Consider the following 22,735-nt stretch of genomic DNA (forward strand, 5'->3'; position numbering starts at 1 on the left):
TTTTTGGTTTCCTAGGACTGGATCATTAGCAGCGCAGCTGGAAAATTCACAAAAAACTAGTTATGACTTATTATACCTAGGTTTTCAGTGCAGCAAAAGTTGTGTCATTTGAATAAAGCATTTACACTTCTCAACTGAGATTTAAAATCACTCCTAGCAGAATCAGAAGTGCTATTAAATGAGTACTGATATTGAAATTGGACAACAGGCTCCTGTTAATCTTCTCTAAAAAGCAGATGAAACATAATTCTTCACATAAACCTAATTCTGTGGTTTCCTGGTTCCTGTGGGCTGTGCTAGCAGATGGTATCAGCAGCATCCCTTCAGCTTTGGCTAAGACTCAGTTTTTCATTTCAATTTGTCTCTTTATAATTTCAACCATGGGCACTATATACAGTAACTGTTCGAGTTAGTCAAATAATTATTGCAAAATACCATTTGTGGTGAAATTTAATGTCTACCTACTGAACAAAAACTTGCAGATAACACTTTCTTTTTATTTGGCAGCCAGATTTAGAGACAATTCAAATAACTTTTTTCATAAGGTACTGAAGGCAGATCCGTGCATATGTCTTGGAGTGTCACAGGGCATTCATCCTTCCTAACATTTTGGCTCTCTTTTGCTGTGTTACCTTTAAAGTGCTTTTTTATATCCATCATCAACTGGTGATGCAAAGAACCTCAGACCCTTATTGGAGCCTTGGACAAAGGAAGAGCAGTTTGGAGCTGGTGTTGTGTCTCCTGCATTGGCAGAGTTGATTATCCAGGAGATGGAAGTCTCCATCCAACAGCCTAACTTCCCACAGTGCGGGCTCTATTTTCCTCAGCCCTAGAGAGCAATCTACCTGTCCTCAAAAGCAGAAAACATATCTCTGTCAACAGTGTTGGTGAATCTGTGGGGCACATGCCCTTTCCCAGCTTGCTCATAGTCGAAGGAGGAAGGGCAGAGAAGTCAAAATGAGTGGAGTGACATTTTCCTGGGCAGGTTTGTTTTCATCATACAAAATAAGGATCACTACCAGTAGGAAATCTATTAATTTTATAGGTAATTGGAGGGAGGATCAGACAAGTAAGGATGACATAGAGAAAGGTGAAATAACATGTATATGTGGCACTCGGGGACATACATGGGTTAGTGGTGGCTTGGGAGTGCTGACTTAATGGTTGGACTTGACAATCTTAAGGGGCTTTTCCCACATAAATAATTCTGTGACTCTGTGACCCTCCTTCTTGACTGTTAGCCAGAGAACCCCAACATCACAAGTGGCAGGACTACAACACTACCAGACAACTGATGGTATACCAGCACAGGCATCAATAAAGTGAAGTCAAGTACGCTTAGTAAAAATTTAGAAGGTAAGAAAGTATTAGTAATTTAGCTAAAAAAGTGTTGCTGATTTCGATTATGAGGTTGCAGAGATAGATGGACAGAAATAAGAATGCTTGGAAAATATATATAATTATATATAGAAGCAAACACATGAGAATAAGCATTTTATTAGTGGTAATTTTTTACATGAGAACGTGCATTACAAAATTCTTTGTATTACAGTCCTAAAATCAAACATAATTGATGGTCAGAGACTATGGAAAAAGTGATCATAACCATGGTGGGGTACCTGAATATGAGCTAAAACTTAAGGATAAAAATTTGTATATTTTAATTAATGTTATTGATCTTATATTGAGATTTTAAAGTTTATTCTGCATTAACTGCATCCACTCTTTTAACTTTTACTTTTGCTAATGGGATTATAATCTGTGATAGTTATTTTTAATTCTTTTTTTTCTACAGGTAATGAATACTTAATGAGTACAAAGGTCTGTTATTTAAATATCAAAGGCATATCTTATTTGCTGTAGAGGAAAAATTACAAAGAAAATTAAAAAGGTTTTTTGCTTTTACTACTTTTTCATCAGGACAATAAAAATATATTAGTAAAATTTTGCCTCTAGGATTATGATGAACATAATGCCATGCAAAACTTTTATCATGAGATTATGAAGAATATCTATTGCCTCAGTCATTTTAAACAGCATTCAAGTGTCCAGTGAGATTAAAATTAACAGCATTTTCCTTCCTAAAGTAACAGCATGGATTTTGTTCTGAGCAACTTGCTTTGTAAACATTCCTTAGGGTACCTCTTAAGAGTTCTTATTTAAGAGAAGATTGGTGTCTCAGAAAAAAAAAAAAAAGAAAGCCTACAACTTTCTTTTTTTAATTTAAATCTCTTAGAAATGTTACTCTGCCCTTGTCTTGATGACATTCATAAAATATTTACCAAATGTGTCCTTCCACATCATCTTAATATGTAACTGATGAAACATTTAAAAGCTGTCAACAGTGGTATATTTATAAGTTTGACTGCAAAATCATTACATTGCCTATAAATGATGCTACCATACACTAAACCTGTGCAGGAAAAAAAAAGAAGAGGATGGACAGGTATTGTGGGTTGATGAGTTAAAAGTTTAATTTCACAGGTGGCAGGTGTACTCTTCACCAATCAAAGTGTTCGGGGTGGTGCTGGGGAGTGCTGGATGGGAGGGTTGTTTGCATTGTGAGACTACTGACACTTGTTTTAGTACTTTAATGATGAGAGGCAGACAAAATTATGTCCTTAATTAATTGAATATAATTTATACATAAATGTACAGAACAAAACATCATAATACTGAATATCACCTTCTTATTAAAGAATGCAAGGAGTGTTCCTTAATATTTATCTGCCTTAATATTTATTAACCTTTTTCTTCTTTGTTGAATCAGAACTATAGTTGTTATATATGCACCTATTAGGAGAATAAGAAAGGAGTTTAGGTCAACAGGACAGGTGATGTGCAATGACCAACTATGAGAGATGATCAATTTAAAGCTGGCAGATAGACAAGAATAAAAAGAGTTAATAAATGAGAGGAGGAAATGGAGAAAAATAAAGATTAAACAGCACAAATAAAGTTCCTAGCACTGAAGTCTATTAGTGTATGAAATCATCTGCTCTAGGAAATGATAGATACTCTATTTTTTGACTCACTGCACACTGGATGGGATAAGGTATTCTAAACAGACAATAGTAGGGGGGAAAAATGCCCTATTCTTACAAGCAGAAAGGCAACAAAATAACCTTAACAAGGCATTCCAATTTTGTAATTTCCTTGGTGCTATTTACCTGACTTAGTGGCAGATACTGCAGAGCAGTCTGTCTTTCTGAGATTTTTAACAGGTTGTTTTAATAAGCCTTTCTTGTGATTTGTGTTTCTGATACGAACAGCAATTACCCAGCCAAGTAATGAGACTCTAATGAACATGTCTTTCCTAGATTACTTTAGAAGTTCATCAGAGAAGCCTAATAGCATTGTAAAACTAAAATCTCTTTTCTTCCCTGTCAAGACACATCTGATTGTTCTACTAAGTCCTTTCCACCCAAGCAACTGAGGGAAAATTAAGTATATATAGGTGTGCGTGTGTGAACATCAAATATACATTATTTTAATTTACTGGTATTTTTATTACAGTATGATATAGACCAAACAGAATAAATTTGTTTCTACATGGTCTGATCTGCATGTGTACATCGGTGTATCCATTTTTACCACAGGTCTTGTGTCAACGTGTATCTCTCCTGTGTACAGAAGGGAGGTTCCTAGTATTTTTGAAATTTTTGTCATTTAGTATTTCTAAAAAAAAAAAATAAAAAAAAAATAGAAGACCTAAACAAGGTTATGAACTGCAGTTCAACAGCGTCATAAAGGATGGCACTGTACAACGAGGAAAGGAAAAGAGGGGTGATGATTTAACTCTGCTTGTAAGAGGCACGAGCAGTAATCCTGACTTACTGGGTTAACACAACCAAGTGTTGCAAATCATGTACCTTACAACTTGGAGAGATGAAAGGCGAAAGGGAATTTTTAAAGTATTTGACTGGCAAAAAAAGGATACTGTTACACATCCATTTCTTTAACTGATTTAAACAATTATTGTATGATGGCATCAAACCCATCCTAGAAGGGCTGACTTCTCTCTCTCATTAGACATAGAATCTTGTAAAACTAACTGTAATGTTCAGGTCCCCATTAGATAAACATTTGATCAGAAGAATTCCACCACAAACATTAGTTCGTGAATGACATGACTCAAAAAATTTTCTTGGTAATAAATCCTAATTGAAGCTGTGAGACAACAGTTTCTTTTACAGGGTAATTAATGTGAGCAGTGACCTCATGACTTCAACTGCTCAAGGCTGACCTTGATAATACTGTGAATTGTTTTATTGGAATTAGATTTAATAGCAATTTCAAACGTTGATAAGATGGTGTGGTTGTTTTGGTTTGGTTCTCTTTCTGGTTCTCCCTCTTCAATTCCCCTTCCTCGCCCCCAGTGATTTGTTTTTAGTTACTGATTTTTTTGTTTTGGTACGTATTTTCCTCTCACAATGAGTCCTAAGAAGAATAGTGTTGATACCACTAATTGAAAATAATTGTTCCTTTATGGTGTCTAAATATTTCCCAGACAGATTTTCGTAGTAGCAAATTACTCGATAGCAATGTGCTTAGACTTTGGAAGTGTTTCAGTTACTTGAGTTGCTCATATTAAATGATGGCGTGAATTTCAGGTCCCTGTATTTCAGGTTTAGGAATTCAAAATCATTTAAAAGCTTAAAAGTTTTTAAGGTGTTGATTTTAAATGGTGATTATTTTTTTAATGTCAACAAGAAAAGATAAATGTTCAAAGCCTTGGAATTTTTATTTTCCTACAGGTAGTCAATAGATGTAGAAAAACAAGTACTGTTAATTTTCTTGGTGCTGCTAAAATAAAAATAGCTAGTAATTTTTCTCATAAAGGATTCAGTGAAAAAAAAAAATAATTCAGTCCTGCTGCTTTGACAAAGGAGGAATATGAATAGCAACAGTAAAAGCACTCTTTATCCCAGAGAGAGATCTGGGAAGCAGATTCCTACTCCAAGGACCCCAAAACTTTCCCTCCTGGAACTCAGTTTCTTTCCTGCAGGCTAGGAATTACACTCCTTGAATTCAAAGTATGTGATTGCTGAGATAAACCATCCAGGAGTAAACCTCACCTTGCGAATGGGTGGCTGCAGACTGACCGTGTACAATGACAGATGATGACTCTGCTCAGGGTGTGTTTGCAAGCAGGGAAATGGAGGACAGGCTACATGCACCAAACACTTAAATTGCATTGAATAATGTGACTGGTTGTAACAAACAGTAAGCGGAAAACAGTGGAAAAAGAAGTCAGTGTTTTCATAGGGTGGAAAGAACAGGACAGAGTCAGAGAAAGAAGGGCTGTAAGGTTTGGGAGTTATGTACAGAGAGAAAAGTTTGAAATATTAGCAGATTAACAAAAAGAGTAGAAGGAAAGATGCAACACAGGAGGTGGAAAGATGGTAACAACTATTAATTTTAATGAGAAGTTTCTCAGTCTGTATATTCATAAAAGTGGTGGTCTTGGAATGGGATAAGCCTGAGCATTTAAGTTCAGTAAATGGGTTTTGTTAGCAGAGACTTGCTGCCAGCAGATTAAATCCTGCAATAAAAGCATTTATTTGAAATTTACTCTTGCAACCACATAACTTATGTTAGTACTTTCCATCACCAAACATCTCCACCCATGAGTGTTCAGCCTCAAGCACCACCATGGAACCAGGCTGAACAGTGATAACAGCAATTTAAAAACTCTCAGGTAAACAGAAAATATAAAAGCAGGGAAATCATAAGAAAAAAATTGTTATAACAGCTAAATATTTATACATTTGGGTACTGACCAAAACATATTTTAACTTTTTTTTTTTCTTCTCTTTTGCTTTATTCTATTTGACAACTAAGTACACTTTACAGAGAATTCTAACAATAGTTTCCAAACTTTTATTATTATTTTTTTTATTTTATATCTACATCATGTAATACTGGGTATTTCATAAGTACTTACAAACATTAAACAGTGGCAATTTTACAAAATGAGATGATAATCCATTCTTGTAATATCCTGACAGTTTTGCTTTGCTTTGTGGAAAACAAATGGCAACAAAAGCCACATTGCTACAAAACAGTGCTGCAAAGTGCTGAGCTAATGTAAACCCCTCATTTATGTAAAATGAAGAGAGATTTAAAGAGTGAACTCAAAAGTCATACATAAAAGACAATAGATTTCAGAATTGACCTGAGCGAGATAAATAATGTCATAATCACAGAATGCACAGAGGGAAGTGGATTATCTAAGAGAAAAACAATAACAAAGATATTTTTATTGAGTAAACTTTTTTATTTTCATCTTAGCATTTTCTCTCTCAATGATAAAAATAAAAAGAACAGAAATCTTATGCCTTTGAAAATATCAGTGTCTTGCGCACAGTTAGTTCAGCATTTTCTTAAACTTACTTTCTGTTTCACTCCTCAGGGCATCACTTTGTGTAAATTCTCAAGGGAAGGGACCAGTCACTTACTTTGTAAGTACAGTGGCCAGCATAGAGTGGAAAACTCAAGCAAACTGTGCAGCTGAACATTGCTGTTAACTCACGTGTTTTACCTTGTCAGTAATCACAGCCATGAGAAAGCTACAAAAATACAAACATTTTAATTTCACAGACAACGTTTTTTGAGACATTCTTATCCTGTTATTTGAATTGAGGTCACCAGGATTTTCCCTGGGATGCTGCACGTACGCTCCTGAAAACCAGGTTATCTTCTATAATTTGTGTATTTTTGTGACTGCCATGTTTAACTTACTGTTTATACCTGAACCACTGTTTTGTTTTATGCAAGCAAATTTAACTAGATCTGTCAAAGGCATGCATCCCTGTAATCTCTGTAGAAACAAACCGAAATTCATGACACTTACTACTGCAGTAAATTAACAAGATTAATGGGAGATTTCCTTTTACCTTGTGAACCCAAAAATCCATCACTTCGTTCACACTAGATTAGTTTTACTGTTTGCAAGTGGCCCATTCCTAATTTTAAATTCTTCAAAGATTATGAATGATACCAGATTGTAAATTTCCAATGCTGCACTTCCACAGAATACACTCTGGGATTCTGATTTCAAGACTACCTTGAGACTTGAAAAGTTATCTTCATCTGAATGCGTACAGGTCTCTGGTTCTCTGTATATTTATCCTGTATCTTCAGATTCACAGCACATTTACTCTGAAAATCATCTCCATACAAATAAAACATGGGGACCACTGTAGCCCAGGAGGTTTGAATCTTGTTTCTCCTGTGGAAAAATCATGTGACTTCTCTGTGTTCAAAAACAACTGAAGCACGTTGTTCTCACCTGGAATAAGAAATAAAATATTATGAAGAACTTTATCCTTCAGCAAACTATCCTTGCATTGACTTACTACATTAGGTATGTGGAATTTTTTGTTCCAAACAGTATGAAGAGCTACTATAGGATGTGTTCCTTTTTAAAGAGGTGACTCGTTTCATTAAAAGAAGTTTTATTCTATTCATAGAACAAAAGAAACACAGAATCACAGAATCACTACTTAAAGCTTGGATGGACCTCTAAAAATTATCAAGGCCAATATCCATGTTCAGAGTCAGCTAGAGCAGGTTCACCAGCACTGTGTCCTGTTTTGAATATCTCCAAGGGCATAGAATCCACAAGTTCTCTGGGCAATTTTTTCTGCTTTCTGACCACCTGCACAGTAAAAAAATCGTAGGATCGCAGAATTATTAAGGTTGAAAAAGACCTCCAGGATGATCAAGTCTGTTTCATCCTGCCCTTAAGCAGAATTGATTTAGATTCAGATAAATAAATAATTTGTTCAGATTCAGATCGAGGTGTAAGAAAGCCAGTTTTTCAGGGATCAGTGCATTTTCTTTGAGGCAGCAACCTTGGTAACTTTCTTCCATCACTCTAGACAATACTGTAATTCCAATTTGTTTTAGAATGATATTGCAAAAGTTATGAGATAAGAGAATATATTGATTCTATATGTAAAACCCATGCCAATTCCTCAATCAAGTTTAGGTTTTACACTTGTTACAGGATAATCCATGTCAGAAACACTTGAAATTTAGTAACAGTTCTGATACATGTGAAAACTATGATTGTGTGTGGCAAAAGTATAAATATGAGCAGATCAATAAGAATCTAACTTCAAAGGGGCAAGAAAGACACATTTGTGCTATTTTATGGATGTAGAACTGCATCACCATAAAAGTTCATCCCACAACATCAGTAGAATAAATTTAAAACCTGTTTCATTGCAACAAGGATCTTCAGTAAAACTGCAAAGTACATTTCTAGTAAACTTCTATTCTAATATATTCTAATACAGGTCAGGATCATTGCATATATTATTTTCACTTCTTCCATTATTTAAATAGCCCCAGAAGCATATTTGTGTTTCTTTTTTCACAAATAATTCAAGATCTATTCCCTCTTTCCTAGAGGCTAGATGTCAGATGAAGCATACTGAGTGATAATTATAAATTAAAAGGGAGGATTGGAACTATAAAAGCAAAGAAAATCATACACTTGAGAATATGAATTTCTGGACTGAGTAGACATAAGGACACTAAAAATAGTGGCAGTATAAAATCCCCAAAACTAACCTTTTTAAAAAAGCTTTTGTATTTTCTTTTTTTCCCTTCCCTTCCCTAACCTTCCCTAACCTTCCCAAACCTTCCAAACCTTCCCAAACCTTCCCTTCCCAAACCTTCCCAAATCTTCCCAAACCTTCCCTTCGCAAACCTTCCCTTCCCTAACCTTCCCAAACCTTCCCAAATCTTCCCAAACCTTTCCTTCCCAAATGTTCTCAAGCCTTCCCAAACCTTTCCTTCCCTTCCCAAACCTTTTCTTCCCTTTCCAAACTTTCCCTTCCCTTCCCAAACCTTCCCAAAACTTCCCTTCCCAAACCTTCCCTTCCCAAACCTTTCCAAACCTTCTATTTCCCATTTATCTAATTAGATATAGTCCAGAAAGATAAGTGAAATTCCTCTTTTCAGATAAAATAACCTGAGATGTGCAAAGCCACTTATTTATGAACTAGATGAAGAAATTTGATTTGGTATTTCCTGGTATTATGACAGTATTTTTGTGAGTGTTCATAAAGGTATAAATAGAGATGAACTTCAGCCGAGATTAGGTCATTTTCTTAGATAATTATATGTAATTAAGTCTGAAGTCACTGTGGCTTTCTCACCAGTACCAGGAGCAGTTCAGATGTGAGGTGAACTGACTGTCACCTGTTGTTAACTCTACAGGCAGCAGAAAGTGAGTATACTGTTATCCCTGAAGTCTGTGGGTTGAGAACAGACCTTTGCATTCTGTAGGTACTCTGGATCAAGGATATTCTCAATTCTTTGTCCCTAGTTGAGATTTAATATAAATATTCTCTACTTTAAAAGTTCTCTGAGGTTCAATTTGTCGTCAGCTCTAAGCCACAGAAATAACCTGCCATGTGTGAGGCAAAAATATGGAAGTTTAAATGTAAAATGAAAATGAGATGTTCAGAAAGAAAGAGAAAAACAAAGTAATAGCAACAACTGAAATTAAAACACTTAAATACCAGGGTGAGAATCCAGAAATTGGAATTGGTTGGTTTTGTTTTCTTCATCATCTAAGCACTTTTTACTTAATATACTAAATTACTGGTAATGAAACCTACATGAATTCTTACTTTCTATCAAGGCTTTAGCCACAATTTTGCTGGTTTGGGTTTTTATTCTGCTTTCTGCTGTAGTGCAATTTTGAAGACAACAGATAATATTTTCTTAGTTCACTGTTATCCTGCAGAGAAGAGAATTTATATAATAGTATTACACCCCAAACTGGTCCCAAGCCTATAATAAGATTCTAATTTTGTTGTTGTGCTTTCAGGTCATAGAGCTTTTTTGTAAGGGTAAAGCATCAGGATCATCTTGTGCTTTGGGAAACTCAAGTTATCCTCAGTGTGGTTTGAAAATTACCACTAAATAAGGTAGAAGAGGAGCTATTTCTTATACTCTGCTTGGATACTGTGGAAGCAATGAACAGATACAAACCACAACCTCCAACATTTCAGCAAGTCCCAAATTGCTCTCTCTTTAGTTATTTTTTCATTGCCTCACTTTTCGACTCGTGTCTCTCTCTCCCTCTCTCCTCCTGAAAGTGTGTGTTTGTATCCCTGTATGTAAGCATGTTTGAAAAATTCCAGGAGAATGCATCTTTGTAATAAAAATGTAAGAATTTTTAGGGTCCTTTTGGTATTGTGATCTGCATAGAACTTCTGCTAACTGAATCTTGTCCAGATAATCCAAAACACAACCTAAATGTATGTTTTTATTGACATTCTTCATGTTTCATTTATTTTAATAATTTTCTTAATTATTTTTCATTATTAAGGCAAAAAACCTTGTGCAATTTTTTTAGGTGTTCAGAATAAGGTTCTCTCTCTGTCTCCTCTAGGTAAAAGTAGGGATGGACACGTTCAAAGTCCTGTAATCTGGGGTGGAGAAAATATTTTTATTTTTTTTATTCTGATGTAGAGGAAAAGTTCTGATATTGCTTCCCAAGCACTGTGTGCTGGGTAAGCATCACTTTTCCAGTGCAAAATGCACTGAGATGAGAGGCAGTTTCATGGCACGCAACTGGGTCTGGGGTGGCCTCTGCATGCTGAAGCCTTCAAAAATCTTTAGACTACAAAGGTGCCCAATGCTGCCAAAAGCCATATCCTGACTCATCTCTGCACAACTTTTCTTGGCTGCCTGGCTCAAGCAGGTACCTATGCTTGATGCTGTGATTTTAGCATCGTGTTTGACATTAGGCTCATGAGCCATAGTGAGGCCACATCTGGAGCGCTGTGCCAGTTCTGGGCTCCTCAGGACAAGAGAGACATGGAGCTGCTGGGGCAGATCCAGTGGAGAGCTACAAAGATAATTAAGGAACTGGAGCATTTTTGCAATGAGGAAAGGCTGAGGGAGCTGGACCTGTTAAGTCTCAAGAAGAGATGAATGAGAGGGGACTCAGTGTCTGCAGGGAGGGCCCAGAGAATGGGTCAGGCTGTGCTCGGTGGTGCTAAGCAGTAGGGCAAGAGGCAACAGGCAGAAACTGATGCCCAGGAAGTTCCACTTGAATTTGAGGAAGAACTTCTTTCATGTGCAGTGACTCAACAGAGAAGCAGATTGCCCAGAGAGGGTGAAGAGTCTCCTCACTGGAGACATTCAGGAACCTTCTGGACTCAATCCATGTGCCATGTGCTCTGGGGTGATCCTGCTTGTGCAGGGAGGTTAAATCTGATGACCCACTGTGGTTCCTTCCAACCTCACCCATTCTGTGATTCTGTGATTCTATGAACTTGAGCTTTAAGCTGATATTTGTCCACACACGATCGTTTTATCCCCAGTAAGCAAAGCACCTTCTGAATCATGGTATTGCTGCAGCATATGTCTTCCTAGCAGAAACTATCAAGGTGCCATATTTTCACAACATATCATTTGTAAATTGCTTGACAGTTATTTCTCCCATTATTATTTATCATGTTTCACTCCTCGTAAACTGGGGAAAAAAAAGGTTTATTTTCTGGTTAACAGGGTCTAATAAGAAGATGTCTCTTGATAAATGACAGGATATGAATCAGGTTATATTGCACATTGTGAAACATTTTCCCGTAGTAAAAGTGCAACAAATAATAATTCTATCAGCTTTATTGAATATTGGTTGCTCAGACTCATATGTTAAATGGATCTCTTACAGCACCCATCAAATCTAGTGTAGCTGTAAAATACACATCCCTAAGCCTTCAGTACCTGTTTTTATATGAAGAGGTAAGGATAAGACAAAAATACTTTGTAAGAAGGCTGTATCAAGCAGGGGTAAAAGCTGATACTGTGTACCAGGAGTGAGGAAAAATGCTGTAGACTCAAAGCAATTGTATGCTTCATAGTTGCAAGTACCAGGAACAGAAACTTCCTTGGTAAAAACAAAGGTAGTGTCTACAGTCGCTTCCACAGAAGTTACTGCCTCTGCTTTTAATTAAGTAAATTATTATATTAAATAGTGATAACAACAGAGCTAGTAATAATAAAAAATAACAATCATACTAGAACTAGGTCTCCTGAGTGGAAGACACACCGTTCAGAGACCTCTGCCTGGACTAATGAGTGAGTCTGCACATCACCATGAATCATCCCGGTGTCTGCAGCTCTTGTTTGTCCCTTCTCCCTGATAGCAGACCTGAGCAGCAGGTATAGTAACAAACTACAGTAAATCCACCCAAAATCCAAGGCATTCCACGGCACACATCAGACTTGGACAACAATATATCTTATTTGTAATGAGGTCATTGAGGCAGGGAGGCAACCTGTCTCTCAACCTCTTCTACAACTGGGGAAGGCAATTCCTGAGAGTGGTTTAACTGCATGTCTACTAATTATAGCACAACCCAAGAGTGAGTGGGTCTACATCATAGGTATCTCTGGAGGTAAGTTTGTGTGACTGCACTCTGGTAGACACAGCTTATTTCAGATAATTATAAATTCATAGAATCACAGAATGTTTTTAATTGGAAGAGACCTTAAAGACAGTCTGGGCGTCATGTTCCAGTTCATCACAACCATTACATTAAAGAATTTCTTATTAAATCTAATCTAAACCTCCTCTGAGGCCATTCCTCCTTTTTCTGTTACTACACACTCTTGTAAATAGTCTCTCTCCATCTTTCTTGCAGTCTCCCCTCACGTACTGGAATGACACAATTATGTCACTCCAAAACCTTCTTTTTTACAAGTTGAACAGCTCCAATTCTCTCAGCCTCTTCTCATAGCAGTTCCAATTCTCTCAACTCCTCCTCACAGGAGAGTTGCTCCATCCCTCTGATCAGCTTGGTGTCCCACCTCTGCGCTCACTCCAACAGGTCAGTGTCCTTCCTGTAAAAGCCTAATGACACAGAGACTGGTCCAAGATCTCTTCTGACATCCATTAATGGTTAGAGCCAAGGAAAAGGCTCAAGCACTGATCCATACATAGTTATGCTATTTAACAGTGAGTATGATCACTGAGAAACATTGATGCCTTGGAATAACAACTCCCAGTATGATGTCAATAGGTGATTTGGAGGAAGGTAAGGCTACAGGCTATGTCAGCTAGGTATTATAGACAGGGAACCTTTCTTTGGGGTACAGACAGAGTTTAGCTATATAAATTCAGGGTTAGAGAGAGGTCTCTCTTCTATTTTATTTATTGAGATAGATTTAGACTGCGTAACTTCTAAAAAAAAACAACTTACCTAACAGACAGCCTACGTAAGACAATAAATGTCCAAAGCATTTTGTTCCCTGCCTCAGGGACTGCCTGACATAGTCACTGGATGCAATATCTGTGGTCAGGCATTAACAAAAAGTGGTTGCCATCCTTGTCATTTGAAAGGTTTTGATAACGAGTATACTGCGGAGTACAAGCCATCTCATGAAATCCTCTCCATCTACTTCCTAACCATGGAGTGTGTTGACAGGTATTTTACAAAACAATTATTACTTTAAGTATGTTTGCTGGATGAAAGTGAATTACTCTTCTACCTAAAGGCTCTTTTCCCACATAGTAGGGAACTCTCATGCAGTAGGGGATAATTTGGGCAGCAGACTAAAGGCAGAAAATCTCCTGTGCACTCATCAGGGGAAATCTGTATATTGCACACTATATAGAAAAATGAACAAACACATCACCTATAAAAGTGTGTTTTAATACATCCTGTGTTTTTTAATGTGGAGTTTCCAGGTCTTCTTCTGATATCAGCTGGTTACTGCTGCAGAGAAGATGCTGCCCTTGGTGAAGAAGGAGAGTCAATCAGACCTCCCTTTCTGTGCTCTCCTCATTTAGGCTTCAGGGACATGCAGGGAATGTGTCCAAGATCAGACAAAGACAGCAGCTCTGACACCAAAATCAGACATAGACACTAGAAAAACACAAAGGACCATGCTCCAGCACAGTGACTGAGCTAAAGAGGTCTTGATCCCAGGCATCAGTGTTCACAGAACAGACTTACAAACTAATTTAAAGCAACATAGAAACAGGAGGGACAATCCACAAGGAGTCAGAAAAACTATTTTATTTTATTCTCAGTCTTCATATAGACCTTTTCCTGTGAGTTAAGTTGGGCGTTTTTCCTCTTTGTATCTTGTTCTAGCTCGCCTTTTTTTTTCTTGGCCTGTGTAGACTCTTGGCCAATCTCTATGCTGCGTTTGATTATAGAGTATAAAATATAGCCCAGCACTGGTACAGTCTCCAGACACTGCTCCAATAAAAAATCTACCTATTTTCACATTGTGCTTTGCTTTAGAATCAAGTTGTCTGTACTCCAGTTTTCCAGTACTACTCTGTGCCTGTTTTTTGTTTGTTTGTTTGTTTGTTTTTGTCTGCTAGAACAGCTTCTATATTACACTGCATGGAACCAGAATGGGTGGGGGAAAAAAAAGAAGTTGTTTTTTTTGGTTTTTTCTTTTCATAAAATAAATATCACTCCAGGGATAGGGCCTGAAGGACACACATTACCACGAGAGACTTAAAAGACTTCAGCCTGTTTGCCTTATTAAACAGAAGGCTGGGAGGTGGGTTGCTTCCAGAGTTTAAATACCCCAGGGGGAATAGAGATGAAGGCAAAATTCATGTTCATCTTTACTACAGCCAGCATTGAAACAAGCAGCAATGCCTGGGAGCTGATTTAAATTGCAGTTGAAACCCATTCATATTTGAGAAGAGGTTCAGCCCTTTCATCATTGCTTGACCACTGCAGCAAGCCACCACAGAAACTTCAACTCTTCCCCACTTCCTTCCTTGCAGGTGGTTTTTAACACAAGGTACCGAGACTAATGAAACTGTACAGCATTTGTGTTACTCTGGAGGAGGTCTAAATAGTTAATTTTATTTTAAAGTCTATGAATAGTATATATTATTAAGTCTACATACTATGTGCATTTGAGACTCTCGTAATGAGAAAGATACTGAGGGAGATTATAAGTGTGTTGGAAACTCTATTTCTTATCTACGAATAGAGGCACACATAGTAAATGAATAGGTTCTATCTGAGGCCTAATGAGTCTAAAATAGCAAAGTGTGGCAATGGAAAGAGCTACTTTCTGGGATCATTATTGTTGTAGCTGCAAGCACGGTCACAGAGGTCCAAATTCACCACATTTTCCTTTTTTTTGCTTTGAGGGGGATAGCTGCAAGTCTTCGAAAGCAGATCTACAGACTGTGAAGAAACTTGCTATCACTGGCTATATAAAATAGATAATTCAGATTTTTTTCAGTGACAAAGCAGCAGCTTGCTTTCCATAAGCACAATGGTTCATAAAACACCTTTTGATGACTGCTTTATCTGATAAGCACAATTACTTGCAATGGGAAATGGAGGGCGACATGCTTCTATGTTAGAACTCACCAGAGCCAGATATGATCTACACTACCTCTAAAATACTCTACTTCTCTTTTTTTTTCCTAGTGCTGCATGCCTACAAAGATCTGAAAAGGGGAGTGGGGGGAAGAACAGCCCCATAAAAACACTTCTACTTAATGAAGTCTTGCACTCTTGCACAAAATAAAAAGAAAGCAAGTTAAAGATTAAACCTTTCCTGAAAAAAGACTTAATACTGCTACCTAATTGCTTAATTTTGTTGGGTTTTTCAACAATATGTGTGACACCACATGGCCAAATAAATCTGGGTGTCTTTTTGACCTTTGGTTGGTTGATTAGGTTTTCTGTGGGTGACTGATGACTGTCATTGATTTTAAAGTGACTCTGATGATGATGTATGTGTGATATGCAGGTTGATTTTCAAAAGCACCTCTTGTTGGCCTCGCTCTAAGTATTACAGGTCAATAATACAATTGTAGTACGAGTAAAAAGTCACTGATGAGTAAATGAGAGGAAAAAAATCCATGTACAATAGATTTTGAGATCTTTTTTTTTCATGGAATATTTAGAAACCAGCTTGTATGTAGGAAAGGCTGCGGCACCTGAGCTTTGAAAATTAGGATCTGTCAGATGTTTGCCAGCCAAACAATTGAGATACCCAGAATTGTCAATTTTGAAAGTATTGACCAGACACGGAAATGAAAAAAAAAAAAAAAAAAAGAAAAAAGGGAATATAACACTCTCAAACATATGTTAAATTTTCCTTCAATAATAAGCAGGAACTGCAGTGATATCCTCACAGAGCTGAATTCATCTCGCATAAATTTGAGGGAAACTACATTATTCAGAGGCCCTGGTGTTCAGAAGAATTGCTAGACTTGGTAATTATTTTAACAACCTACTACTTTGTAGCACAAAATGAAAGAAATTACATTACTGGGACTATTTTAGGCAGAGTGGTCAGTCAGTACACTTTTGAATCTCTGGGCACCATGGAACAGCACTGTATAGCAAGGGCTACCAGAGAGATCACTTCCTGGGTGATTGTTTTTAAACTTACCCTTCGGAAGCTGCGAGTACAAGTAGGCATTGTGGAAGTGCTGAAACCCACGGAATCATCTGTACTCAAGCATAATTTGTAGAAATGCTGTGAAAACATCCTGACACAGAGCCTTGCCAGTACATTTCAGCCCTGACCTTATTATAATGCTTAGATTCCCTCCAACAAAAACTGCCCAGCTCTGCCAAATTCTGCCAGCACGTGGTGGTTTCGTTGCACGGACTCAGATGAAATGCCAAATTTGTTCCTGTGGGTGACCCACGTAAAGTGAGGTTTGAATGAAAAGAAAACAGCCCCCTTAGAATGTGGTAGGGTAGATAGGATGTCGATCCCAAAGGCTAAATACAGAATGGGGAATCTGTTAACTATGTATAGCATTGTACTGTGCTTTTGTATGGTGGTCACCATTGCACCTGGAATGCTTAATTAATTTTTTTTTTAAAAATGACAGTGTAGATCAAAAAAATATTTTATTTCCTTCTATCGAATCCTCTAATAATTTTATAAATATGCTTTGGATTCTTATCAGTGGATTTGACAAGCATTATAATACTACACCATATAAGAGGTTGATATAAAACTTAATTGGATGTCTATAGAGCACCTTGAACTCGAAAGGAGATGTGCTATACAGCATATTCTGTGTGGCACGTGGAAGTGTTATAGAACAAAAAATTTTGTCTCTTCAAGGACAGTCTATGCAAACTTACATATACCTTTAAAAAATTAACTCAGCACTTAGTTTATAAAAAAAACACATACACAATTTACCTGTCTCACCACTTAACAGAAACAAAGTATAGCCAAACAACGGCCCAAATATGGTCGACAATGTCAAATATGGATAAATAATATATTTAAATGACTTAAATCATAATTGTTGGATTTATCTGTTGGTTTGTTCTTCCATTTTTTATATCATTTATTGTATAATGGAATTCGGTGTAGTCTCATGAGGATGACATTACAACTGTGTTGCCAGAGGCAAACAAACACAGTACAGATGCTTTAGGGAGATAAAAAAAATAAATGCTAATATTTTACTGATGTTAAAAAAAAATAAAAAAAAAATGTCAGGACAGGAGCCGTGTTCAGGGCTTTCTTTTCTCTGTTAAAAGAGTACTTCACTCATATATGGGGCAGTAAGAGTCTTAAACACATAGATTTTATTTCTGTGGGTTTTAGTGCTGGGGAATGTGACAGAGTAGTTTCTGACAGATCGCCCTGAGCGTACATCTGATCTTTCCTACTGCTGCCTCTACGGTTCACTGAGAGGAGATCAGAAGGCCTGGGGTTGGCAGGTGGCAACACAAAGCACACGAACCAAAGGGTTGTATTTCATGGAGCTTTTTCTCCTTTTTTTTCTTTCCTCTTCTTTTTTACTTTCCTCTTTCCTCCCCCCCCGCTTACGACTGACTTTCAACAGTTTGGCCTGTACAAGTCCCCATCTGCTCTATTCCCATCTCCAAAAAATGGCAAGCCTGTGCAGTTAATTCATATAGGATGCTCAAGGCATTGGATTATTGGAATTAAAGCTGTGCTGCCCACCAGTGTGGGTCATGAACCACAGCCCCCCATCGTGCTGGGAGCCAAATGCAGGGTTGTTCACAGGGTGGGGTGTCTGGAGCAGCACAGCTTTATGGCTCCTTTCCATCGAGCATTTAGTCTCTGTCAAGTCAGTATTTTCACATGGTAAGTAATGCCATTAGTCTATTTTCACTCGATGTAGCTGGGAAGTTATAATCACACATTAATAAAAATAGGGACAATCATCCAGCATTTCATAAATCAGCCTTTTCTCCACCTTGTTCTGTACAACCGTAACAGATGGGTTAGTTGAGATGGGCCAACGGAGAAGGGTGATTTACTGGCAAAAAAATTATGACAACTGGATTGCACACATACAAAACCACACACACTCTTAAATTTAAGTAACGTTTAAAAAGGGAGGATTTGGTTCTGACCCCACCAGTTAGAACTGGATCTACCACCTAAGAATATTAGGTATTACCCTTCGGTTTGCTGATCTTTAACATTTTCATTAATGACCCAGGCATAAAAATGCAGGAGCGTACTGACACAATTTGCTGATAGCACAAAGTGGAAGCATTTTCTATCTAGAAGAGACAGGATTATTGTAAAGGAAAAGCTGTGTGACCCAGAGGAGTGATAGAAGTGGAATTAAATGCAATTGTAAAAAGTGCAAGGTCATGTCCTTAAGGACTAATAGCAAGGCTGTTTGCTATAACACATCAGCTAGAAGGCAGGAAAGAAATCTTGGATATATCAGGTACTTGCAGGGTGATTATAAACTACAAACGTCATGCAATTGTGTATAAAATAAATGTCACTTCAAGAGGTATTTGAAGTGATTTGTTTATCAGGGCCATGGAAGCACTGAAGGTATTATAGAAGACACAAGTGAAATATAAGCTAAGATTAGCTGTAGTTGCTTATGGGTGATGATGACAAGTTCAAATTGGAACAGATGTAGAGCGTGTGTATCAGGCTGGTCCTATCAGGGAAAATTAGAGACAATTTAATTTCTTCAGCGTAAATGAAAGCAGAGTTGTGATAAAAGCGCATGCATATGCTGATAAGAAACCAAGGAACATAACGAATTGCAAGGAAGAACCATTTAAAATAAAGGACAATGAGGGAAAAACATCTAATGGGAATTTCCTGGCAAGGAACACACTCTGCCTAGAAGTTAGGTGATGATTACTGATTAACTCCTGACAGTACAGAGGCTCCAGGACTCCACTCCTACCCTGTCCTGTCCTGTCCTGTCCTCTCCACTCCTCTCCTCTCCATCCATGCGCTCACACAAAGACCAAGCACACTTAGGCAGGTGAAATGTTACTAAGATACATCTCTCAGTCTCCTGTTATCAGTGCATTGAACCTGCTGACAACCAGCTCAGAAAACTTTTTTTTTTGGTTGTACCCAAGAAACCTGAAAGCAAAGAGATCCTTACGCAAGACCAGAGAACTTGTACAACTGATGGGTAGAGTTAAATATTTGTATTTTCTATGTGTAGCCTTATTGATTTCAGAGGACTATCTGGCTTACAAATACAGAGAACACTAATAAAAGAACAGAAAGTGAGTCAACATTGGATACCTGATCCCTGGAAGACTAAAGAAATTGAAAACTGTTAAATCCCATTGCAGATGAGCAGTAGTGTAATTTTCATTTAAGCTGTTTACTGATCCCACAGCTACAGCTTTCCTGCAGTCTGCAGTGTGTTCCACCATCAGATTATGGAGTGCAAAGTTCAGTGTATGTTTTGGAATGAAAGCAGTATTGAGTATAGATCGAAACAGTTCACCTTTCACTAGAGACACTGGAGAGAAACAGCCATTGTTGTAAATGTCACATCTACATAGGGAAGCAACATCAAACCACATCTTTTTCATGGGTAGGTCTCAGTGTCTAGAGCTGTCGTGTGGAAAGGTGCAGTCATTCTGGATTAAAACCAAATATTCTCTTGCATTATTTGAAGCCATCTGTGGTCTAAGCTGTTCCCTTCTTTTCCTGCCCCCCTCCTCCTACCACTTTATTTGGTATATTCAGGTACAACACCTGTTCAGAGACGGATGGCTGCTTGTCATCAGACTGTTTCTTTGAGGTCTGAACTGAGATGCAGCAGAAAATTTTCCATTTCCTTTGGTAATTTTACTTTATTTGCTCATGCCCATATGGCATGAAAGTTGAGTGCTTCTCTTTTTCATTGTCTCAGATTGTGAGGCCTTCTCTTTCATATTATCAAGGCCTGTCCTCCTTGACAATATGTGGTCTACTTTGGATTTGCACTCTTTTTGATAAAATACTATTAAGAAAAAGGGTTGGAAGTAGCTAGTCAAGCTTTTCAACCATGAAAAATGGTGAAAAAAGAAAACAAACAAAAAACAAACAGAAAGAGGTAAAGCAGAAGTCTAGCAGGTGGAAAAATTCAAATTATGACCCAAAGGCTTTAATTTTAAAAAAATTCTACCTGTTTACTTACATAAGACAGTGTTATCTCTTGTTATGTTCATCTTGACTCATCAGCTACATTTTCACGTACATTCTTTGAGCAACCTTGAAAGAAGTTTCAGTGAGGTTGAAGTGATAGGGCTCAGCTGGGGAGTGTACACTCAGTTTACCTGAGATAACCAGTTTAAAGCTAAATCGATTATGTTGGTAAATGTTTTCAGTACCAGTTGCCTTTAGAAGATATGGATGATGTGTTCATGAAGCAACTCTCCCAAAATTCCGCGTCCAGGCACACAATGGATAAGAAAGTGCCTGGGAACAGTTGGCATGGATTTACTAAGGGTAAATCATGCCTGAGAAGCTGAATTCTGTGATGGTCTTCAGACAAGTGACTCTGTAGATGAAAGAAGTGGGTTATGTTTACCTTGAACTCTGACAAGGCTTTCAACTCAGTCTCACACAGTGCCCTTGCAGCCAAACAGGTGAGGTAGGGTTTGGAAAGGTAGACTAAGGGTGAGTGGGAATTAATTAGCTGGATGACCACGCTGAAAGGGTTGCGATGAGTAGTAGAAGGTCCAGAGAGCAGTGACTTACTAGTGGCATTCCTCAGAGGTCAATTTCAAGGCAGTATTTTGAATATAAATATTAACAACTGAATGCTGAGATGGGAAATACCTTCATAAGTGGGACCTAACTGAGAGAGGTGGTTGATGCATTGGTGGGTAGAATGTATAAAGGAATATAAACAAGAGGACATTGTCAGGCTGGAGAAATGGTCTGACAGGAGCTGCACCTAACTCAGCAAAAGCAATGCTGAATATGCAACTGGGATGGACACCATTATGCAGAAGTAGCCCTTGAGTACTGCAGAAGACAAAATTTGCAGAAGAGGACGTGAAAGTCCTGCTGGATGAGCTGACCATGAACACCTTACGACAAAGGTTCAGGTGCTTCTGGGTGGTATTGGTAAAATTTTAGCCAGCAGGTCCAAGGAAATGATCCTCAGATCCTTATAAAAAAAACCCACATTTGCAGCACAAGAAAACATGTAATTTTGAGGGGTTTGGGTTTTTTTTCACTATGAGAGTGGCCAAACAGCGGAAGAAGCACCCAGAAAGGCTGGGAGATTTCCTTCCTTGCAGGTGTTCAAAACTTGGCTGAATATGTCATGAGTGATCTGCTCCAGGTGGGCCCACTATGAGCAGGAGTTTACTCTAGATAACCTAGAGAGATCTCTTCCATCCCAAACCACGCAACGATTCTCTGATTTCTATACAGCTTTCAGTAGAAAATATTTAATTCCACCTTGAAAAATGTGTGTCAACCATAGCAACTGCCTCTTCTTTCTGACATGGGATCTACGTTTACTTTTCCACATTTTTTCTCAAAGATATCATACCTATCCTCTTATTAATATTCCTTCCATCTCACACAGTGAAACTTTACCACAGGCAGTTGTCATTTCCTAAAGCATTTAATAACACTTATTTTATTTCTACAGGTAAAAAATAATGGGGTGATAACATGTCCTGAATTGCTAGTGACAGTAACTGCTGAGGCGTTAAGCACTTACTGTTTTTCACCAGCTGTTGCTTTTAGTACCAGCAATTTTATTCCCCCAAATGTAGACTTATTTATGTATTTAAGAAAATAAAAAATAGCCATTAGGAAATAGTAAGCAAGCTTCCTGAGAGAAATCAAATGAGTTATTTTCTACCTTTGTCACTGTTACACCTGTGCAGATGGGTAAGGATGTTTCAAGTTTGCCAGTGATACTGAGCTGTGTGGTGCAGTCACGTGTTGGAGGGAGGGGATGGGCCATCCAGGGGGATCTTGAAGGGTTTGAGAGATGGGCCTGTGTGAACCTCGTGAAGTTTAGCAAGGCCAAGTACAAGGTTCTGCACTTGGGTTGGGGTCATCCCAAGCACAAGTACAGGCTGGGCAGTGAATGGATGGACAGCATCTCTGTGGAGAAGGACTTGTGGGTGTTGGTTGCTAAGAAGCTCCACACGACCCAGCAATGTGTGCTGGTAGGCCAGAAACATCCCGTGCTCTGGGCTGCATCCGAAGTAGTGTGATCAGAAGGTTGAAGAAGGTGATTCTCCCCCTCTATTCCACTCTGGGAAGAAGCCATCCAGTGAAGTGTATCCAGCATAAGAAGGATGTGCAGCTGCTGGATGCCCTGAGAAACTGTGGCTGCCCCATCCCTGAAAATGTTCAAGGACAGGCTGGACAGGGCTCTGAGCAGCCTGGTCTAGTGGAAGGTGTCCATGCCCATGGGAGGGGGGTTGAATGATATGATCTTTGAGGTCCTTTCCAATCCAAACCATTCCATGAT

At 38.1% G+C, this 22,735-nt stretch overlaps 1 protein-coding gene across 4 annotated transcripts in view; it reads left to right on the plus strand.

The window, feature by feature from the left end:
* RIT2 (Ras like without CAAX 2) overlaps positions 1 to 22,735 on the plus strand; it is a 173,098-nt gene that overhangs the window by 136,586 nt on the left and 13,777 nt on the right. The window contains exon 5 of one of the 4 annotated variants that reach the window (XM_051803754.1): positions 6,416 to 6,464. The exons of 1 other annotated variant lie outside the window; for it this stretch is intronic. In XM_051803754.1, coding sequence (XP_051659714.1) covers positions 6,416 to 6,464 — 49 coding nt within the window. Of the gene's footprint in view, positions 1 to 6,415; positions 6,465 to 7,475; positions 7,736 to 15,446; positions 15,495 to 22,735 lie in introns of those variants that run through there. 2 more of the 4 variants (XM_051803755.1, XM_051803753.1) reach the window with 2 other exon arrangements.

This window comes from Manacus candei, unplaced genomic scaffold, assembly GCF_025592945.1.
Source record: "Manacus candei isolate 608988 ecotype Guabito, Panama unplaced genomic scaffold, ASM2559294v1 h1tg000059l, whole genome shotgun sequence".
NCBI classification, from domain to species: domain Eukaryota; kingdom Metazoa; phylum Chordata; class Aves; order Passeriformes; family Pipridae; genus Manacus; species Manacus candei.